At 41.1% G+C, this 24,074-nt stretch overlaps 1 protein-coding gene across 1 annotated transcript in view; it reads right to left on the bottom strand.

The window, feature by feature from the left end:
* atp9b (ATPase phospholipid transporting 9B) overlaps nt 1-24,074 on the bottom strand; it is a 55,433-nt gene that overhangs the window by 23,245 nt on the left and 8,114 nt on the right. Inside the window, exons 6-13 of the mRNA XM_024441867.2 lie at nt 23,546-23,604; nt 23,216-23,267; nt 20,819-20,913; nt 19,080-19,160; nt 17,926-18,001; nt 16,071-16,147; nt 2,787-2,947; nt 12-154 (exon numbers count right to left, since the gene is read on the bottom strand). Coding sequence (XP_024297635.1) covers nt 12-154; nt 2,787-2,947; nt 16,071-16,147; nt 17,926-18,001; nt 19,080-19,160; nt 20,819-20,913; nt 23,216-23,267; nt 23,546-23,604 — 744 coding nt within the window. The remainder of the gene's footprint in view (nt 1-11; nt 155-2,786; nt 2,948-16,070; nt 16,148-17,925; nt 18,002-19,079; nt 19,161-20,818; nt 20,914-23,215; nt 23,268-23,545; nt 23,605-24,074) is intronic.

The raw sequence follows: 24,074 nt of genomic DNA, 5'->3' as shown, positions 1-24,074 counted from the left end.
TGTCCTGTCACCTGTTTTGTCAGTCAGTAGGTACACCAGGCGACCCAGCTCCTCGGGAATGGTACTGGTCCGTACCACAGTACCAGGGATGTTTTCATCTTTCATGATCATCCAACCGTAGGCCGACTTCCCCATGTCCAGATTGACACGCAAGCTGCAGATACAAATAAAACAGAGGTCAAGTCAAATATGTGTTAACCTTTTGCGTGTAGGGGGCAGTATTTTGGTTTTGGATAAAAAACGTACCCATTTGAAACTGCCCATTTCTCAGCCCCAGAAACTAGAATATGCATATAATTGTCATATTATGATAGAAAACACTCTAAAGTTTCCAAATCTGTAAAAATATTGCCTCCATTTAAAGGGATATCAACCAGATTCCTTTTTCTATGGCTTCCCTAAGGTGTCAGTCTTTAGACATAGTTTCAGGCTTTTATTTTGAAAAATGAGCGTGAAAGATCACATTGCGTAAGTGGATAGGTGGGGGCTCTCAGAGTGGGTTTTGCGCTACAGAGTAAAGCGGCTATTGTTTCTCCCGGTGTGGTTGAAAAACCTAAACACCCGTTTGATATATTATCAAATAAATATTTGAAAAACAACCTGAGGATTGATTATAAAAAACGTTTGACATGTTTCTGTGGACATTATTTGGAATATACGTCTGCGTTGTTGTGACTGCTCTTTCCTGTGGATTTCTGAACATAACGACAAACAGAGGTATTTTGGGTATAAAAATAATATTTATGGAACAAAAGGAACATTTGTTGTGTAACTGGGAGTCTCGTGAGTGAAAACATACAAAGATCAAAGGTAAACGATTAATTTGATTGCTTTTCTGATTTTCGTGACCTAGCTACTTAATGCTTAGTGTACATAATGTTATGCTATCGATAAACTTACACAAATGCTTGGATTGCTTTCGCTGTAAAGCATAATTTCAAAATCTGAGATGACAGGTGGATTAACAAAAGGGTAAGCTGTGTTTTGCAATATTGCACTTGTGATTTCATTAATATTAATATGTTTTAGTAATATTATTTGACTGTTGAGCTATGCTATTCAGCGGTTGCTGACGAAAATTATCCCACTAACGGGATGGGTAGCGTCAAGAAGTTAAGCAAAATACACTGCTCAAAAAAATAAAGGGAACACTAAAATAACACATCCTAGATCTGAATGAATGAAATATTTTTATTAAATACTTTTTTCTTTACATAGTTGAATGTGCTGACAACAAAATCACACAAAAATGATCAATGAAAATCAAATTTATCAACCCATGGGGGTCTGGATTTGGAGTCACACTCAAAATTAAAGTGGGAAACCACACTATAGGCTGATCTAACTTTGATGTAATGTCCTTAAAACAAGTCAAAATTAGGCTCAGTAGTGTGCGTGGCCTCCGTGTGCCTGTATGACCTCCCTACAACGCCTGGGCATGCTCCTGATGAGGTGGCGGATGGTCTCCTGAAGGATCTCCTCCAAGACCTGGACTAAAGCATCCGCCAACTCCTGGTGATGGAGCGAGACATGATGTCCCAGATGTGCTCAATTGGATTCAGGTCTGGGGAACGGGCGGGCCAGTCCATAGCATCAATGTCTTCCTCTTGCAGGAACTGCTGACACACTCCAGCCACATGACGTCTAGCATTGTCTTGCATTAGGAGGAACCCAGAGCCAACCGCACCAGCATATGGTCTCACAAGGGGTCTGAGGATCTCACCGCGGTACCTAATGGCAGTCAGGCTACCTCTGGCGAGCACATGGAGGGCTGTGCGGCCCCCCAAAGAAATGGCACCCCACACCATGACTGACCCACTGCCAAACCGGTCATGCTGGAGGATGTTGCAGGCAGCAGAACGTTCTCCACGGCGTCTCCAGACTGTCACGTGTGCTCAGTGTGAACCTGCTTGCTAATCTTGGTGTCCTCTGGCAAATGCCCTGCCCATGCTCTGGACACATGGCTGACAGACACAGCAAACCTTCTTGCCACAGCTGGCATTGATGTGCCATCCTGGATGAGCTGCACTACCTGAGCCACTTGTGTGGGTTGTAGACTCCGTCTCATGCTACCACTAGAGTGAAAGCACCGCCAGCATTCAAAAGTGACCAAAACATCAGCCAGGAAGCATAGGAACTGAGAAGTGGTCTGTAGTCACCACCTGCAGAACCACTCCTTTATTGGGGGTGTCTTGCTAATTGCCAATAATTTCCACCTGTTGTCTATTCCATTTGCACAACAGCATGTGAAATTTATTGTCAATCAGTGTTGCTTCCTAAAAGGACAGTTTGATTTCACAGAAGTGTGATTGACTTGGAGTTACATTGTGTTGGTTAAGTGTTCCCTTTATTTTTCTGAGCAGTGCATGTTTTAAGCAAGCAAAATTAAATCCAACTACCATGATTCTACTCAAACAATGTCACCCAATAATATACGATTAGAAAGGTTAAAAATGTAAAACATCACAGCACAACTGAAAAATATATGGCACATGGTGATAGGTGGGATGGGCTGAGAGTGGCTGAGATTAAAGAGCTTATGTTTGGTAATGTATTATAGTTATGTGACTGCTTTATTTAAAAAGTACCATGTATGTGAAATGTATATGTAACAAAAAAGCTGTAAAAAAAACTACGAAATTTGTCCTCCGAAGAGGGGTTAATAAACAAAAAATAATAATGTTACCCAATAAGAGTAAAAGACTAATTAGGGCAGTGAAATGGATGCCATGCTGTACCATAGTTAGAGGTACACACAGTATAGATAGTGTATCTATGTGCTGTACCTGATGGGGATGATGTAGGAGAATAGCACGATGAAGCGGAACAGGTTGCGAAACCAGGGGCCCACAAAGCCCTGCAGCGCTACCATGACAATAGACAGGACAACCTGAGCCAGGAACAGAGCCTTGGTAAGGCGGTTCAGCTCCAGGTCCAGCAGACCCACCTGTTGAGGCGAAAGAGGTCAGGGTTCAGAGGTTAAAGGTTAAAAAGACAGACAAATCATCCACTGGGACTAGATATGCTTGGTTTTGTTGACTCTTTATGCATGCATGTATTTATTATGGATCCCCATTGACAGCAGCTACTGTTCCTTGGGTCCTGCCATATTAAGGCATTTATATACAATTAAAAACATTACATTTCATAACACATTAACTGTGTACCCTCAGGTCACTACTCTACTACCACATATCTGCAACACAAAATCCATGTGTACGTGTGTGTATAATGCTTATGTTATCATGTGTGTGTCTGTGTGAGTCTTCACAGTCCTCACTGTTCCATAAGGTGTATTTGTATCTGTTTTTTAAATCTGATTTAACTGCTTGAATGTGTTACTTGATGTGGAACAGATTTCCATGTAGTCATGGCTCTAAATAGCACTGTGCACCTTCGAGACTCTGTTCTGTACTTGGGGACTACGAAGAGACCTCTGATGGCACGTCTTGTGGAGTATGCAGGAGTGTCTGAGCTGTGTGTTAGTAGTTTAAACAGACTTCTGAATGCATGTCTTGAGGAGTATGCAGGAGTGTCTGAGCTGTGTGCCAGTAGTTTAAAACAGACCGCTCGGTGCAATCAACATGTCAATACTTCCCACAAATACAAGTAGTGATGAAGTCAATTTCTCCTCTACGTTGAGCCAGGAGAGATTGACGTTAGCCCTCCATGTACATTTAAGGGCCAGCCATGTTGCCCTGTTCTGGGCTAATTGTAATTTTCCTAAGTTCCTCTTTATGGCACCCGACAAGACTGGACAGTAGTCCATGTGCGACAAAACTAAGGCCTGCCTTGCTGATAGTGTTGTTAAGAAGGTAGAAACTAGAGCCTGTAGGACCTGCCTTGTTGATAGTGTTGTTAAGAAGGTAGAAACTAGAGCCTGTAGGACCTGCCTTGTTGATAGTGTTGTTAAGAAGGTAGAAACTAGGGCCTGTAGGATCTGCCTTGTTGACAGTGCTGTTAAGAAGGCAGAAACTAGGGCCTGTAGGACCTGCCTTGTTGATATTGTTAAGAAGGTAGAAACTAGGGCCTGTAGGACCTGCCTTGTTGATATTGTTAAGAAGGTAGAAACTAGGGCCTGTAGGATCTGCCTTGTTGATAATGTTGTTACGAAGGTAGAAACTAGGGCCTGTAGGACCTGCCTTGTTGACAGTGTTGTTAAGAAGGCAGAAACTAGGGCCTGTAGGACCTGCCTTGTTGACAGTGTTGTGAAGAAGGTAGAAACTAGGGCCTGTAGGACCTGCCTTGTTGATATTGTTAAGAAGGTAGAAACTAGGGCCTGTAGGATCTGCCTTGTTGATAGTGCTGTTAAGAATGTAGAAACCAGGGCCTGTAGAATCTGCCTTGTTGATAGTGCTGTTAAGAAAGTAGAGCAGCACTTTATTATGGACATACTTCTCCCCACTTTAGCTACTGTTATATCAATATGTTTTGACCATGATAGTTTATGGTCCAGGGTTACTGCAAGCAGTTTAGTCATGTCAACTTGCTCAATTCACACATTATTCATTACAACATTTAGTTGAGGGTTAGGGTTTAGTGAATTATTTGTTTTTGAAATATTTAGGACTAACATTTCTTGCCACCCATTTAAATACTGACTGCAGCTCTTTGTTAAGTGTTGCAGTAATTTCACTTGCTGTATTGACTGACGTGTATAGTGTTGAGTCATCCACATACTTAAAGCCAGTGGCATGCCATGTGCAAAGATCAAAAAAAGTAAAGGGGCCTAGACAGCTACCCTGGAGAATTCCTGATTCTAACTGGATTATATATGAGAGGCTTCCATTAAAGAACATCCTCTGTGTTCTGTTAGACAAGTAACTCTTTATCCACAATATAGCAAGGGGTGTAAAGCCATAACACAAGTTTTCCAGCAGCAGACTATGATGGATGTCAAAAGACACACTGTGCAGCAAAACAGCAAAACAGCTCCCACAATCTTTTAATCACCAATTTCTCTCAGCAAATCCTCAGTCATTTGTACATGTTGAATGCCCTTCCCTATAAGTATGCATAAAGTCTTGTCAATTTGAATACTGTAAAATAGCATTGTATCTTGTCAAGCACAATTTTTTCCAAAAGTTTACTAAGGGTTGGTAACAGGCTGATTGGTCAGCTATTTGAGCCAGCAAAGGGGGCTTTACTCTCCTTAAGTAGGAGAATAACTTTTGCTTCCCTCCAGACCTGAGGGCACAGACGTTCTTGTAGGCTTAGATTGAACATATGGTAAATAGGAGTGGCAATATCGTCCGATATTATCCTCACTAATTTTCCATTCAAGTCGTCAGACCCAGGTGGCTTGTCATTGTCGATAGACACTTTTGGCACCTCCTAACCTCACTTTACAGAATTCAAAATTACAATGATTGTCTTTCAGAATTTGTTCAGTTACACTTGGATGTGTAGTGTCAGCGTTTGTTGCTTGCCAATGAAAAACTAGTAGGCAATATCAGTGGGTTTTGTGATGAATGAGCCATCTGATTCAATGAATGATGGAGCACAGTTGGCATTTTTGCCCAAAATTTCATTTAAGATACTCCAAAACTTTTTACTATCATTCTTTATATAATTTACAGTACAGTTTCTTTTTTTGTTAATAAAAAAAACATTGTACCACATAAAAACATTGAGCATGACATCCAGACATATCCTCCAACATAGCACACAGGCAAATAGTATCTCACAAGCTACAATACAGAATTAAAAGGGTTCAAGTCATCAACTCCCAGTCTTAGAAATAACATTACAAATAAAAATGTATCCAGCTTCTAGAATTGTTGTTTCTACAAGTGATCCTAGCAAGCATTTGTTCATAGGATGCTAACCTCCAACATTGATTCTATCCACTGTTTCAGAGTAAGAGTGGCATGACCCTTCCAAATTCTAAGGATTACTCTAGCTGCTGTAACCATACCAACAATGATCAGTGCAAATTCGTCACACAAATTCATTACATTAAGTAACTCTGTTCTATCGCCCAAGAGACATACAGTGGGGCAAAAAAAGTATTTAGTCAGCCACCAATTGTGCACGTTCTCCCACTTAAAGATGAGAGGCCTGTAATTTTCATCATGAATTTATTTGCAAATTATGATGGAAAATAAGTATTTGGTCACCTACAAACAAGCAAGATTTCTGGCTCTCACAGACCTGTAACTTCTTCTTTAAGAGGCTCCTCTGTCCTCCACTCGTTGCCTGTATTAATGGCACCTGTTTGAACTTGTTATCAGTATAAAAGACAACTGTCCACAACCTCAAACAGTCACACTCCAAACTCCACTATGGCCAAGACCAAAGAGCTGTCAAAGGACACCAGAAACAAAATTGTAGACCTGCACCAGGCTGGGAAGACTAAATCTGCAATAGGTAAGCAGCTTGGTTTGAAGAAATCAACTGTGGGAGCAATTATTAGGAAATGGAAGACATACAAGACCACTGATAATCTCCCTCGATCTGGGGCTCCATGCAAGATCTCACCCCGTGGGGTCAAAATGGTCACAAGAACGGTGAGCAAAAATCCCAGAACCACACGGGGGGGACCTAGTGAATGACCTGCAGAGAGCTGGGACCAAAGTAACAAAGCCTACCATCAGTAGCACACTACGCCGCCAGGGACTCAAATCCTGCAGTGCCAGACGTGTCCCCCTGCTTAAGCCAGTACATGTCCAGGCACGTCTGAAGTTTGCAAGAGAGCATTTGGATGATCCAGAAGAAGATTGGGAGAATGTCATATGGTCAGATGAAACCAAAATAAAAACTGGTAAAAACTGAACTTGTCGTGTTTGGAGGACAAAGAATGCTGAGTTGCATCCAAAGAACACCATACCTACTGTGAAGCATGGGGGTGGAAACATCATGCATTGGGGCTATTTTTCTACAAAGGGACCAGGATGACTGATCCGTGTAAAGGAAAGAATGAATGGGGCCATGTATCGTGAAATTTTGAGTGAAAACCTCCTTCCATCAGCAAGGGCATTGAAGATGAAACGTGACTGGGTCTTTCAGCATGACAATGATCCCAAACACACCGCCCTGGCAACGAAGGAGTGGCTTCGTAAGAAGCATTTCAAGGTCCTGGAGTGGCCTAGCCAGTCTCCAGATCTCAACCCCATAGAAAATCTTTGGAGAGAGTTGAAAGTCCGTGTTGCCCAGCAACAGCCCCAAAGCATCACTGCTCTAGAGGAGATCTGCATGGGGGAATGGGCGAAAATACCAGCAACAGTGTGTGAAAACCTTGTGAAGACTTACAGAAAACGTTTGACCTCTGTCATTGCCAACAAAGGGTATATAACAAAGTATTGAGAAACTTTTGTTATTGACCAAATACTTATTTTCCACCATAATTTGCAAATAAATTCATAAAAAATCCTACAATGTGATTTTCTGGATTTCTTTTCTCATTTTGTCTGTCATAGTTGAAATGTACATATGATGAACATTTCAGGCAGTGTTCATCTTTTTAAGTGGGAGAACTTGCACAATTGGTGGCTGACTAAATACTTTTTTGCCCCACTGTATCAGTGAAACTGGAATTTTTAAGCCCAACCATTTCTCTAGATATTTCAAAACATCCTTCCAGAAAGGTAGTACATTCCCTTATTGCATGTAAAAATGTCCAAGTTTCTTTTTGGCATTTCCAACACAGAGAATTGTTGGTCAGTCCCATTTTACGAAGTCTTAGTTGGAGTCCAATAAAATCTACAGTGCATTCGGAAATTATTCAGACCCCTTGACTTTTTCCACATTTTGTTACGTTACAGACTTATTTGAAAATGAAATAGTTTTTTCCACCCTCAAGCGACACACAATACCCCATAATGATTTTTAAAAAATTGTTGCAAATGAATTACATTTACATTAGTATTCAGACTCTTTACTTAGTACTTTTTTGAAGCACCTTTGGCAGCGATTACAGCCTCAAATCTTCTTGGGTATGACGTTACAAGATTGGCACACCTGTATTTTGGGAGTTTCTTCCATTCTTTCTCTGCAGATCCCCTCAAGCTCTTTCAGGTTGGATGGGGGGCGTTGCTGCACAGCTATTTGCAATCAAACTACTCCCCATAGACAGATCGAGTGGTTTCAGAGAGACGACAGAGAAAGACATCTACGTGTAAATATATGTTGCATTTCTAATCTGAATGAGCGGTTGTTAGGGTGCTAAATGTTTATATTCCAGTGAGCGTAGCTTCCAAATGTATGTACGACAAGTTGACTCTTTTTGTCGCCCTCTCTCCTTACCACCACTCCTTTTCCATGGTGTAACCAAACGGTCATGCTTTTGCTAGTCCAGTAGGGACCTATTAACATTCTATTATGTTAGTAATCAATAACCTATACAGTGTGTTTATGCATTTGTGTGATTATTTAGTTAGTAAATAAGTAATTAAGCCAATTTGTGCATCGCTGATTCATCACTTAAGCTAGGGTTTGTGCAGATATCCAGAATTATGCGATGTTCAGATTGACACTGAGGTAATAATTCAGAATTGACTGTTATTAATGTAAGAGATATTTATAGATCTTTAGAGTTTAAGTCGGGAGATGGTAACTCGGTAAACAACTTTTCCCGTGGTGCCCCAAATAAGTTCATTGTTACATGATTAATTTAATAAAGTAATAATTAAATGTAGTAGGCAATTATTCGATAAAGTGTTCATCACAATATTAATAATCACATCACAACATGTGACTCCATTTCTTATTTTTAATTCAGTTTAGTCACATGATTTCTCAATTTGAAGTACGTTTGCCAATCGGTTGTGCAGCCAGACTTATTTGCCATTTATTTTGCCTCATCCTTCAAAACCATACAATTTATCATCAATCCAAGGGGATTTAACAGCTTTTGCAGTCATTTTCATAATGAGTGTATGCTTATTAGTAACTGGAATAAGCAATTTCATAAATGTGTCAAGGGCAGCATCTGGTTGTTCCTCATTACACACCACAGACCAGCAAATATTATTTACATCTTCAACGTAGAAATCACTACAAAACCTCTTCTATGATCTCTTATACACTATATTAGGCCCAGCCTTTGGATCTTGGGTTTTTCTAGATATGGCTAATATATTGTGACCGCTACTTCCAACGGATACTGCTTTAAAGCCGATTTCTGCAGCATTAGTAAAGCTGTGATCAATACATGTTGATGATTTAATTCCTGTGCTGTTTGTAAATACCCTGGTAGGTTGACTGATAACCTGAACCAGGTTGCAGGCACTGGTTACAGTTTGAAGCTTTTTCTTGAGTGGTAGCTTGATGAAAGCCTGTCACAGTATTTAGGTCACCCAGAAAATGACCTCTGTACATTATCAAGCATTTCACACATATTATCCAGATACTGACTGTTAGCACTTGGTGGTCTATAGCAGCTTCACACAAGAATGGGCTTTAGAGGAGGCAGGTGAACCTGTAGCCATATTACTTCAACAGTATTTGCTCAACGCAGCCTTGAAATGGAGTCCTGGAGCCAAGATGATTTGGAAGGAGTCCGTCATTCCTGTCGAGCATCTTCTGTTTCCAGAAGGTGTCAAAGTTATCAAAAAGTTATTCCAACAGAGCTACAGTAATCTTTTAGCCGTGTCTGGTATTGAAGGCAGAGCTGTAGTCGATGAACAGCATCCTCACATTTGCATATATTTTGTCCACTTGAAGCAAGTGGGAATAGTGGCCTGAGCTAGAGAGATTGAAAATTTCCGAAAACACAACAGCGAGCTGGTCTGCTAGGGATGCCGTCTGGGTCGACAGCCTTGCAAGGGTTAACACGTTTGAATGACTTAGATACGTCCTCTGTGGAGACAGTAAGTACGTAGCCCACGTTGTCCTCTGGGGCTCTCCATGGCAATTCAGAGTCATTGTTGTGCTCGAAGTGTGAGGAAAAAGGCGTTTAGCTGTCCGCGATGTGGCTGGCTTTCTTTTTGTAATCTGTGATCGTTAGGACGGTGATCGTAAGGAATCCCTGCCACATACACGCCTTGTGTCAGACCCTTTGAATTGCTCTTCCATTTTGTCCCTATACTTGTGTTTCGCCATCTTGATCGATCTGCGTAGGTCTGTTGGACTGTTTAACCATACTATTGTCCCCGGTCACCTTGCCTTGTTTATAAGCAGCATCTCTCTCCTTCAGTTTCCCTACAAGACGTTTTTTGACGTGGATTGATGTCAGTAGGTTTTGAAAGTCACTATCGCTATCACATCTATGCATTTATTTATGAAACCGGTGACGGAATCTGCATATTCGTTAATTTCATCCCCAGAGGCGACCCGGAACATATTCCAGTCCATGTGATCAAAACAGTATGAGCATGGATTCTGTTTGGTCAGACCAACGCTGTACAGACCTGACCGCCAGAACTAACTAGCTAGCCATTTCACATTGGTTACACCAGCCTAATCTGATAGGCTTGAAGTCATAAACAGCGCAATGCTTGAAGAATTGGGAAGAGCTGCTGGCAAACACACGAAAGTGCTTGTTTGAATTAATGTTTACGAGCCTGCTGCTGCCTACCACCGCTCAGTCAGACTGCTCTATCAAATCATAGACTTAATTATAACATAACAACACACAAAACTCAAGCCTTTGGTCATTATGGTCAAATCCGGAAACTATCATTTCGAAAACAAAACGTTTATTCTTTCAGTGAAATACAGAACCGTTCCATATTTCATCTAACGGATGGCATCCCTAAGTCTAAATATTGCTGTTACATTGTACAACCTTCAATGTTATATCATAATTATGTACAATTCTGGCAAATTAATTACGGCCTGTGTTAGGAATAAATGGTCTTCACACGGTTCGCAATGAGCCAGGCGGCCCAAACTGCTGCATACACCCTGACTGTCATCGATAAGAGACAGTGTGCAGCCATATTCATCGACCTGGCCGAGGCTTTCGACTCTGTCAATCACAACATTCTTATTGGCAGACTCGACAGCCTTGGTTTCTCAAATGATTGCCTCGCCTGGTTTACCAACTACTTCTCTGATAGAGTTCAGTGTGTCAAATCGGAGGGCCTGTTGTCTGGACCTCTGACAGTCTCTATGGGTGTACCACAGGGTTCAATTCTCGGGCCGACTCTCTTTTCTGTATACATCAATGACGTTGCTCTTGCTGCTGGTGATTCTCTGATCCACCTCTACGCAGACGACACCTTTCTGTATACTACTGGCTCCTCCTTGGACACTGTTAACTAACCTCCAGACGAGCTTCAATGCCATACAACTCTCCTTCCGTGGCCTCTAACTGCTCTTAAAGGCAAGTAAAACTAAATGCATGCTTTTCAATCGATCGCTGCCCGCACCTGCTTGCCCGTCCAGCATCACTACTCTGGACGGCTCTGACTTAGAATACGTGGACAACTACAAATACCTGGGTGTCTGGTTAGACTGTAAACTCTCCTTCCAGTCTCACATTAAGCATCTCCAATCCAAAATTAAATTTAGAATCGGCTTCCTATATCGCAAAAAAGCATCCTTCACTCATGCTGCCAAACATACCCTCGTAGAACTGACCATCCTACCGATCCTCAACTTCGGTGATGTCATCTATAAAATAGCCTCCAACACTCTACTCAACAAACTGGATGCAGTCTATCACAGTGCCATCCGTTTTGTCACCAAAGCCCCATACACTACCCACCATTGCGACCTATACACTCTCGTTGGTTGGCCCTCGCTTCATACTCGTCGCCAAACCCACTGGCTACAGGTTATCTACAAGTCTCTGCTAGGTAAAGCCCCGCCTTATCTCAGCTCACTGGTCACCATAGCAGCACCCACTCGTAGCACGCGCTCCAGCAGGTATATCTCACTGGTCACCCCCAAAGCCATTTCCTCCTTTGGTCGTCCTTCCTTCCAGTTCTCTGCTGCCCATGACTGGAACGAATTGCAAAAATCTCTGAAGCTGGAGACTCACATCTCCCTCACTAGCTTTAAGAGCATTTTACAGATCGCTGCACCTGTACTTTAGATGGGCTGTTTACAGATAGGCTATCTACCTACCTCATCCCCATACTGGTATTTATTTATTTATTTTGCTCCTTTACACCCCAGTATCTCTACCTGCACATTCATCTTCTGCCGATCTACCATTCCAGTGTTTAATTGCTATATTGTAATTACTTCGTCACCATGGCCTATTTATTTCCTTAACTTACCTCATTTGCACTCACTGTATATAGGCTTTTTGTTTTCTTTTGTTCTACTGTATTATTGACTGTATGTTTTGTTTATTCCATGTGTAACTCTGTGTTGTTGTATGTGTCAAATTGCTACGCTTTATCTTGGCCAGGTCGCAGTTGCAAATGAGAACTTGTTCTCAGCTAGCCTACCTGGTTAAATAAAGGTGAAATAAAATAAATAGAGAAGTGACACAATTTCCCTAATTATAAGAAATTCATGTTAGCAGGCAATATTAACTAAATATGCAGGTTTAAAAATAAATAATTGTGTATTGACTTTAAAGAAAGGCATTGATATTTATGGGTAGGTTTGGTGCAACGACAGTGCTAAATCATCACCCGTTTAGCCCCCCCCAACCCCTCTTTAACGCTTCTGCTACTCTCTGTTCATCATATATGCAGTCACTTTAACGATACCTACATGTACATACTACCTCAATAAGCCTGACTAACAGGTGTCTGTATATAGCCTTGCTACTCTTTTTTGAAATGTATTTTTACTGTTGTTTTATTTATTTACTTACCTACACACACACACACAAATTGCTCCTGAGGATGATTCAGACTTGTGGAGGTCTACAATTTTTTTTCTGAGGTCTTGGCTGATTTCTTTTGATTTTCCCATGATGTCAAGCAGAGGCACTGAGTTTGAAGGTAGGCCTTGAAATACATCCACAGGTACACCTCCAAATGACTCAAATGATGTCAATTAGCCCATCAGAAACTTCGAAATCCATGACATAATTTTCTGGAATTTTCAAAGCTGTTTAAAGGCAGTGTATGTAAACTTCTGACCCACTGGAATTGTGATACAGTGAATTGTTTCTTAGGATACATATGTTGATCTGGACAATGTTTTTGCACTTTTCTGGGATTATTGTTTGTTTTTATTGCTAAACTGCTAGGCTCATCAGAGAGAGACATGACGGTGATGGTTGTATTTGAGCTGATAGTACACAGTGGACTTCAGTGCTAACAGTATAACTCAGGTTCATAGGCGCATGATTACTGCTGACAATAGCTGTAGGATCGACAGAGGCATTCATATAGAAGTATTCCTTCATATAGAGACAGCAGGCTCCCTAGTGTATGAACTTATAAAGCTAGTTACTGCAAATAATGCTTAAGACATTCCTTAAGTCTCACTTTCAAGAGGACATATTTTTTTTATCCCCTCCTAGCATAATGAGTTCCTCAACCTTATTACGTCAAGGGTGAAGAACACGAGAATAATCAAGCGAAAGTCTCCACTGCAGTCTTTTATCATGCAAACCATGTTGTTGGGCAGAGATGAGTTTCTTGGTGGCACTTCCTGGTAAACCATAAACTGAATTGTCACAAACCTCCTTGAATACCACAAAAAGAAGCCAAAAAAGAGAAAGTTCCCATATTGAAATGGCTTTTCCTTCAAAAGGTCCGAAGTTTTCTTTTATTTCTCAAGTGCATCGCTCAGCCAATGGAGCATGTGGGAAAATGATGTCAAAAAAAGAAGTGCCCTTCCCCTCTCTGGCAGGGCTCGCAGCAAAGCACCGAACACAGAGGTCTTTCATCTCCGCACCATGCAAACAAAAACAGCAAACCATAACATCTCCCCCTAAATAAAGGAACTTGGATTGAAAAGGGGGGAGGAGGAGGATGGGGGGTGTATATAAAGCAGGTGAATTCCAGTGCTGCTAAGCCCCTACCAGCCCCATTCCCCAGAGAACTGAGAGCACTGAGAGAGCAGTGAGTGACTTATCTGCTGTAGTTAAACCCCCGCTGTAGAGGGGGGAAGAAATATCCCCCCCACCCCAGTGCCTCACTACAAGGTTCATGCTTGAGCTATTGAGAAAAATAGGGGGTTTGGTAGATTAAAATTAAGAAAAATTTAAGACAGAGGACACAGTTTAATGGCTGAAAAGCAAAGGATACCCTTTTGCCTGAACAATGGACCAACCTTCATTTTCTGAGGCTGCTGAGGATCAGATGAAGTCACTATTCATTCAGTCAGGGGGGGAAAGGACTCAATTACCTCAACCTAAAGATGCTATCAATGAATAAAAGTGCATATTTTACTCCATTCATCCCAAACCCATTAAAAGTGAAAGGAATTATTTAATCTGGCTGCACGGCTGCGTTTGTGTGAAATTTGATGATGAATCACAGCCTTGAGACATGCATATTCATTGAGCAAAAGCCAAAGAATCCTAACACTAAGACCATGGCAAAAATAACAAGCAGGTAGTATATTCAGTAACATTCCACATGATTGTGCATAAAAGAAAAGGGAAAAAAGACAAAACAGCAGAGAAAGCATTTCGGATCTTTTTGTATATCATGTTAATCATTCTAGTAACTGCCAATGTGGTCTGTGAAGCACCAGTGGAAATAATAAGTACAGGGTTCAATGAGGAATAGACGTTGGGGAATATCTCACATCACAGAATGTTGATGTTCTGTTTTAACAACATCCAAATAAAGAGAGAGAAGCTGCACCTGATGTCCTGTCACTCAGATCAAGTGCATTGTGCTGGCTTGTGTCACAATAGATTATGAGGCAAAAACCTTCTTGTGACTTTAGCCACACTGTATTGACTTTCTCCCCAATCTCAGTCTCCATATTGGCACTTCTGACATCTCCTTGAAATATTGAATTCCTCTCAGCCGCGGAGCTTACACAAAACACTGGCCCTTGCTGTTCGACCGGCAACATCAGCGATCTTGTTAAAAGGAACTTGTCAAAAAATGTCCATAGTGAGGAGAGTGTCAACTAACAAAAAGGTTAACACAGAAGAGTGTGGTTGTGGCAAAGATCTTTAGGTAAGAACTCTGTACACATATCAGTGTATGCCAGAGATATTCTTCCTTCTACTGTTGCCAAAACAGTGCCAGACAGCGGGATCTAATCGATAGCTCTCTATGAGTTGACCCACGTCCATCTAATCTGAAGATCTTGGGTTTGAAATCTTATATTTAGAAACGTGTTTTCATTAATCTCCTCGTTCTGGGGAGAATAAACGCTCAATGGGGATTCTGCAGGATTAACTTTGTGCTGAAAATGTAATTTAAATCCTGGGTTGGTTAATTTCCCTCCAGGTTAATTAGCATGGGGGTGACCTTTAGAATTGACAGGTCATCAGTGATTGATTACTGATTAGAGAAAGGCAGCGGAACGGAGAGAGGAGTTCTGTGGTTCTCAATGCTGTACGGGCCTTGAAACTTTTGAGGCTTATAATCTTATAAAAACACCACTGAAATTTTATAAATGGTATGACAACATTTCAGTTTTTTTTGTAGCTGCTTACTGTACATCTTTAATAAAGGGAGCCTTAAAGGGATACTTTGGGATTTTGGCAATGAGGCCCTTTATCTACTTCCTCAGAGGCAGATGAACTCATGGACACCATTTATGTGTCTCCGTGTCTAGTATGAAGGAAGTTCGATGTAGTTTCAAGAGCCAGTGCTAACTAGCGTTACCCATAGCGCAATGACTGGAAGTCTATCTACTAGGATGCTAGCAGACACCCATAGACTTCCAGTCATTGTGCTAATGCTAGTTAGCAATGGGTATGTACTAGCATGCTAGCAGACACCTATAGACTTCCAGGCATAGCGCAATTGTTAACTAGCATTAGCGCAATTGTTAACTAGCATTAGCGCAAAAGCTAGTTAGCAACTTCCTTCAAACAACATGCAGACATAAAAATGGTATCAATGAGTTCATCTCACTCTGGGGAAGTAGTTAAAGGGCCTCATTGCCAAAACCCCAAAGAACCCCTTTAAATAAAATAGAGGGGTTATATTTGGTGTAACGTTATGGGTTATCTGTTCATACAACAAGCACATATAAACACACACAAATCGCCAACTTCTTTCTTCCTGTACACAAAAAACATTTACCTTATTCTTGGGCGAGGACGTGTTCAGTACACTCCTGGTCTCTTTTCCTGTGTAGATCACCACCCCTATCACCGTGCCTGTCAAACAGAGAGACAGGAAAGCAATGCTGCTCATTAACTGGAACACACACACATTTCAGACTCATCTTTGTCAAGTAAGCGGGCGGCAGGTAGCCTAGTGGTTAGAGCGTTGGACTAGTAACCGAAAGGTTGCAAGATCGAATCCCTGAGCTGACAAGGTAAAAATCTGTCTTCTACCCCTGAACAAGGCAGTTAACCCACTGTTCCTAGGCCGTCATTGACAATAAGAATTTGTTCTTAACTGACTTACCTAGATATTTAAAAGGTAGAAAAAAACAATGCAAAGCGCAGAGAGCGGCTATGCTCTATGGTTGTAGCCCCACAGACAGAGACAGAGGTTTAATGTGCTAGGCTCCTGGTCCCTGGCCGGACTTCCCATGGAAGCAGCTCTTAAAAGCCAATCGATACTCCACCATCTTTATTTGCAGATTCATTAAGGCACCCTTATTACAGAAGACGAATGTGCCATTAATATTAAATGAGCTTAAATGGGAGAGCAAGACCACTAATAAACTTAAATACAGCCCATGCAATCCCCCAACTAAAAAGGCTAAGAGGAAGAGAGAGAGGACACGACTGGGTGAGAAAAAGGGTAAAGAGAAAACTATTGAAAGATTAGGAGAGAACATTCGGTGAGGAAACAAATCAAATGTAATGAATCACCTTGACTGAAGATAAAAGGGCAAAAATGTGACAAATGGTTTTGGCACAGACAAGATTTCATTTAAATACAGTGGGGCAAAAAGGTATTTAGTCAGCCACCAATTGTGCAAGTTCTCCCACTTAAAAAGATGAGGCCTGTAATTTTCATCATAGGTACACTTCAACTAAGACAGACAAAAAGAGAAGAAAAAAATCCAGAAAATCACATTATAGGATTTTGAATGAATTTATTTGCAAATTGTGGTGGAAAATAAGTATTTGGTCACCTACAAACAAGCAAGATTTCTGGCTATCACAGACATGTAACTTCTTCTTTAAGAGGCTCCTCTGTCCTCCACTCGTTACCTGTATTAATGGCACCTGTTTGACCTTGTTATCAGTATAAAAGACACCTGTCCACAACCTCAAACAGTCACACTCCAAACTCCACTATGGCCAAGACCAAAGAGCTCTCAAAGGAAACCAGAAACAAAATTGCCCCACTGTATGTGAATAACTTCTCACAACTTGACTCATCACACCTAATAGAGCAAAACTGTGATCATCTGAGGAGTGCTTTACCAGTCCCAGACAAAGACCTAAGTCTATCGAGTGTCCTTCTGATGAAAGCCAAGGAGAGTTATGTGGTGGACAATGACAAAGCCTTACAAGAATGATGTCAGAGGTCTAAGTTAGGTGTGTGTGTGTGTGTGTGTGTAAGTAAAAGGTGGGTTGGGGGCAATAAAGGATGTGTGTTTTTGTGTTCAAGGTCAGGCCAAGGGAGAGAGGGAAACCGCAGATCAATGGTGTGGAGAATGACTGAGAAAGTGTCAAACACTTTCTACTGAGACAACTGTGGTGTGGGGAATTAAGCTTAGCAGGCTGAGGTAGGAGAAAGTTATACACTGTAAGCTCACACATTTAATTTAAATGTATTTAAATCTCCCATTTCCGAATCATTGTATCTCACTACAAAAAGTAATTGGGTTGGATGGAAAATGTGATCCCAAGTCATAAACAACTACACATCAGAAATGTCTAGATAAAGCTTAATTGCAAACTTTGGATGCAAAATGAAAATTAAGAGTCAACCTATCATAAACCACACCGTTGAGAAGTTTTTTTTAACTTACCAGATGCCACAATAGTGCTGGCCCAAAGGGTGTGGTCAATGCTCAAACTCTCATGGATTTGTGGATCACCGTCTTCCTAGAGGGGAAAATTCAAAAATGTGTTTATCTTCGCTCAACATTCAAGAAGTAAAAGGTTACTTTATATGGTAATACCTGACCACCCATCCTCAGACGGTGCAGTCAGAATACCAGACTGCCATTTAGTACCATTCTTTTCCATAAACACCTGCTACCATGGGTCCGAGCTACATACTGTAGCTACATACTCCCTTATCGATACTTTCACAAGATGTGGCAATAGTGGGGAAAGAGGCTCCTTTAAAAGAGTCCTGGGTGGGGTTGCAGATGAGATTTCAGTGATACATAAGCCCCCAGAGGGCCTCGATTCAGAGTAGTACCCACACCCCCGATGCTCTTAAATAAAGACGTACGCTGAAAACAGCTCAAGTCAGAATGAGTGCCGAGGCCGAGGATCCGATTTCAGCTCAAATTGCATGCCTGATATGATAACTATGATACCCAAGCGCCCACATCCGGTCAATTCATTAAAACAGGGGAAAAGGTGCATGAAAAATAAAATGGCAGGTTGGCTGAATGCTTGCCCACTCTGACATTGACATAATTTCCCACATCGTTCTCAGAGTCTGACCACTGAATGTAGAAGTAGGGAACACTGAAAGAAACAAAGCTTCATATCCGTCTTGAGGAAGGAAAGCCTCATAAATAGGTACGTTTAGTTGAAGGGGGTCAGTGGGAATGGCCGGGACCTAAAGTACACGTTATGCAAAGGAAGGCCGCGGAGGATGAATGAGCAGAGGAAGTGCTCGCTCACTAAGCCTGGTGTGGCGCCAAGAGTGAAGGCGATACACAGAGGGGCTTTGTGTTGGGGCTCTACTCTCTCTGGGGGCTGCACTAATCTGCTATTAATAAAATAAAATAAGTGAGGGGACGGATGGAGGAGAGCAGGGAGGACCTTCCTGTGATGTCAGCACTCAGCACCATGCCTCCTGGAGATACTGCTGCTGCTCACACTATTCTTTATTGTTGCCATTTGTCAACGTGGTATATCCCTTTGTGATGTTGATCCTATTTTTGTGTTCATGTCATGTACCTTTCACATTTGTTTGACAGTGTGATGTCAGTGAGCCACTTACCCTTGTGAAGTTTCCCTCAAAACTGTGGATGTCCAGCTGAGGCTTCTGGGCATAGACATAAGCATTGATGGAAAAGAGGTCCTGAGAGAGGGGTAGAAATGACCTGAATAAAGTAATCAAGTAAATATTTCCCTTCATAAAAAGCCTTCCTAACTATCCCAGAGAGTATCAAAGTGTCAGGAGTTGAAGAAACCTGTGAGGCTTGCCAAAGATAACACCTGCTATAAAAGGATGGGATTATCGTGTCAGCGAAAAGAAGTGTGTGTGTGTGTGTGTGTGTGTGTGACACAGTAAAAAAACAACCCAAAACGTAAAAAATATGTCACTGCAAACACACATACAGTACAGACACTCCCTTACACTCTTCTATTATCCCAACCCCCTTAAAAACTGTATCAAGTTGGGGGCTCCCGAGTGGCGCGGCGGTCTAAGGCACTGCATCTCAGTGCTAGATGCGACACTACAGATCCGGGTTCGATTCCAGGCTGTATCACAACCGGCCGTGACTGGGAGTCCCATAGGGCATTGGCCCAGCGTCGCTAGGGTTGGCCGGGGAAGCCATTTATTGCAAATAAGAATTTTTCCTTAACTGACTTGCCTAGTAAATAAAAGGTGCAAAAGCTCCATTTCAGTTGTGTGACCTGTCGCCGATCTTACTGCAGCCCACTCCCCTTGTGGAATAGAATTGATTGTAAACATTAAATTATTCAGCCAGGCTGCTTCTATGCACCAGGTACCCTCAGTTATGCTCACATAGTGCTCTCAGGGTGAGAACATGCAGGGAGGGGAAGATTATCTTACTCAGCCCCAGTGTAGAGCTGTTGCCAGTAGATGCCTCCCACGGATGAAATACAGACTCTCTAGGGCCAGACACAATAGAGGCAGAATTATGTCACTCTCTGAGACACAGTTGCAGCAAGTGTCTTACCACATAGACTAAATGTCTCATCAAGATAGGAAATGAGAGGAAATGAATGGGGTTCCGAATCAAACGTTCAAATAAATACCTTGCTTATGTGGACAAGAGAGTTTTATGAGAAAAGTGTATCTGAAGTTAGAATTTGTAACCTCGATTAGTAATCTGGTCAAATAGCGATACTGAATTATGTTGTTTTCCCGCTCTGTCCAACATAATTTCAATTCACTCTCAAGTGTTATTGGGTGAAAGGTTATCCCTGTATAAAGATAATTCAATCATAACACATGGGACATATAACTAATAAAATAGAACCAAGCAGCTCAATAGACCTCATCAAATTGACAGAATATGATTTGGTTAACAACTGTATGGATCTTCTCAAAAGCTTGTCACAATTCACTGAACGTTAAAATGACCCCACAGCCTTCTAAAAATGATCCTGTTACAATAAGTAGGGAGGATGGGTTTAATTGGGGTAAAAAGTAATGAAGAAGTGATTGCCATCCCCCATCGACTGGAAACCTTATATGGTAATGAAATCGTCCAGTTGACTTGCTGAAACTTGAATTCTGTGGTCACATTAAGTAGTGACAGAAAAACAAACATAAATATGAAGTGTTTAGTATAATCTCATCGTAGAGAAAGAAGGTACTGTGTTCTATGGCATTCTGGCTATCATGAGGATAAGGTTTCCATGCCTCATTAAAAACAACCTAATACTGACAATAATGTTTTTAATAACACAAAATATAACCACTGAATATAACATGACATTTATCAGTTATATTAGTCACATACTGAGAACAGGTCATGTACATACCCCAAGAGCAGGTAGTCTTTGTGTGCAAACAACAGCAACTTTCAACTTCCAGTCTGTCTCTCCGTCTAATTGGTCCGTCCTGATGAAACATGAACCTAGAAAAACAAAAGGTTTTACAGTAGGTATGCTTTTAATCCCTCGTAAAAAATAACTGTGTGTAATCAGAGACGTTTGGGTTTAGTCAGTACCTAAAATATGAAAGATATGCAGTACCGTGAAAGAAGATGTATACATATTATAAATATCAGTTCTTAGCCTGAAAGTATTAATGTACTAATGGTCAAACCATTACAGTATGTCTGCTTTCAACATGTGCACGATAGAGCCATGAGAAAGCCACTTAGCCGTCCACAAGAGCCTAACAAATGCTTAGAGGTCATGAACTGTATGGATCTGAGGTAATATTCTATATGAAACTGATGGACGAGGACGGCTATTTGACAGAGAGGCTAAAGGTCAGCTTTAAATGGGCCCAGGGGGTTAAGCATGATGGAAAACATATCGCTGAGGATGATTCATGGCTGCTATGATGACTCTGCACACATAACACCACTGAGATGTTGTGAGGGCATAAAGACATCAGTGCTCCCTGCGAGGGCATATTGACACATAGGAGATTGATGGAAATTATGTCCAGAGCCTTTATTTCTCATGATACCTCTCAGAGAGGAGCCCGAGACCCGATGGAACCATTGATTAATTGATATTTAAATCATCAGTCACTGGAGGAGTCTGGCATATGGTTTCCATTCCCCAGCCAATCATCTGATGGTAGAGAACATAGAGGCCTCTGATGAGACGAGCCACACTGTGCTCAATACTGTCCCTTATCGCCAGTCAAAGGCTCATTTCACTCATTACATTCTGTAGTACTGCATCTATAGTAAAATCATGGATTGATGTTGAGGTTTCTTTATTAGTTCTATTCAAAAAGGTGGACATGCTTGTTTTATTGCTTGTAAATGCAAAATAGTTAAGATTTTGATTAATACTGTACTTTCGTGGGCAGGGTTTTTCATTACACATATAAGTCACAGGACAGTCCCTAAATCTACGATAAATTATAATCTGTGTTTTTCTGGACAGAGAGCCAGATCTAGGTTAAATCCTGCTACTTTACTATAATGTGACAAGAGAGGAGTATTTAATTCTGTGAGAACAGGCTTTGGCAGTCCTGTATTTGAATATCTAATGCTTTGGAAATTGGAATGTGTTTATATCAAATACATTTCTTCACTATCATAACTGTAAAGAATTTGTTTGGGTCTTTATCATTCCCAAATCCGATATCTTTATTCAGTCTACAGTACTTTTTTCTAGTAAAAGTTGTATGAAACTCAACTTTACTTTTCAGGAAAGATTTGTTTCAGTGAGCTGAATTAGATAGAAAGACAAGGTGGGATATTTGAACTGTCATGACTTTACTTTCTCTGCTCTATTGTATAACCGAAATTGCCCGTAAATATTAGCCAAGATAAACATGACAGGGGAAAGCATAAAGTTACTGAGTGGGAAATGTAATAACACTACTATAATTGAACAATCCCTTCCCCTAATCATTTATATGGACTACATAACTTTGTAGTCTTAATGTCAAACTTTATTATCTACACTATAAATGCCCAATGTAAAGTGTTGGTCCTGTGTTTCATGAGCTGAAATAAAAAAATGTAAAAACTTTTTTAAATCACAGAAATTCTTCATGCACAAAAAACATTTCTCTAAAATGTTGTGCACAAATTTGTTCACATCCCTATTAGTGAGCATTTCTCCTTAGCCAAGATAATCCATCCACCTCACAGGTGTGGGATATTAAGAAGCTGATTAAACAGCATGTTCATTACACAGGTGCACCTTGTGCTGGGGACAATAACAGGCCACTAAAATGTGCAGTTTTGTCACAACACAATGTCACAGCTGTCTCAAGTTTTGCAGGAGCATGCAATTGGCATGCTGACTGCAGGAATCATTTCTCTACCATAAATTGCCTCCAATGTCATTTTAGAGAATGGCAGTACGTCTAACCACAACAGTCCAGCACCTCCACATCCAGCTTCTTCACCTGCGGGATCATCTGAGACCAGCCACCCAGACAGCTGATGAAACTGAGGAGCATTACTGTCTTTAATAAAGCCCTTTTGTGGGGAAAACTCGTTCTGATTGGCTGGGCCTAGCTTCACTCCCTTGCCCAGTCAAGTGAAATCAATTGATTCAAGCCTAATTTATTTATATCAATTGACTGATTTCCTTATATAAACTGTAACTCAGTAAAATCATTGAAATTGTCATATGTTGAGTTTATAGTTTTGTTCAGTATAATTACACTGATGGTATTTGTTGTGCTTTGGGAATGTTGTGTTTATTCCATGTTACAGACACTGAGACCCTACAACCCACCAGTCTTCTCTGATGTCCTTAGAAATATCATATCTGCAGGGATCCTTTGGTTCTGCAACAAAACATTATAATGAGATAAAAACAGAAAAAGATGAGGTGAGAACTAGCTAGTCAACTAAGGCCACTAAGTGAGCTTAGTATGGTTGTCAAAATGTTAGCGAGCGCAGTAACAGTAGTCCTGGGATATTCCTGAATAATTGAACAAGGTCACTTCCCTGACTAGGCAGTTACGGTGATCCAGTCATATGAATCACTTAGGGCCATATGATACTCAAACAAAGTGAATTTACAGGATTGCAACATTGCTCACAAGAGCTATAAGAGACCCACCTTTTCAACTATGATGAGGTCTCCAACTTGTATGTCAGAACTCTTCACTTGAACTTTACCTGAGGGAAAAATAAAGAGAACCAAGATCAAATGTCTGTAAATAGACAGAAACACAGAAAGCAATCTCTAAAGTGGCTCCTTTACAGACACATTGACTGTAGATTGACTACCTCATAAGACACACTATGAATGTTTAAACAGAGGTGAAATAAAATGCATGTATTGATCTTTGGTCATTGAAAGTGATGCTGACTCTTAAAACCACAACCCTGTTTTTCCATCACTCTTCTTCGCACTCCCTCAACTTTGAAGAGATTGATTGCCTTGCCCATGCAAATGTAATACCCTTCTGTTCTGATCCCTGGTCTGAGGCATAGACAAAAACATGGGCACACCAGGTCACTCTCAATTATATCCATTCAATACCCTCTTTCCGACACATAGACACACTAGACAGAAAGACAGAGAGACAGACAGACAGACACACACACAATAGACCAGGTGTGGGAAACTGTCGACCCGCATTCCT

Source organism: Oncorhynchus tshawytscha, linkage group LG13 (assembly GCF_018296145.1).
Source record: "Oncorhynchus tshawytscha isolate Ot180627B linkage group LG13, Otsh_v2.0, whole genome shotgun sequence".
NCBI lineage: Eukaryota > Metazoa > Chordata > Actinopteri > Salmoniformes > Salmonidae > Oncorhynchus > Oncorhynchus tshawytscha.
The sequence above is the reverse complement of the archived record's forward strand: the minus strand, read 5'-3'. Positions and strand labels throughout refer to the sequence as shown.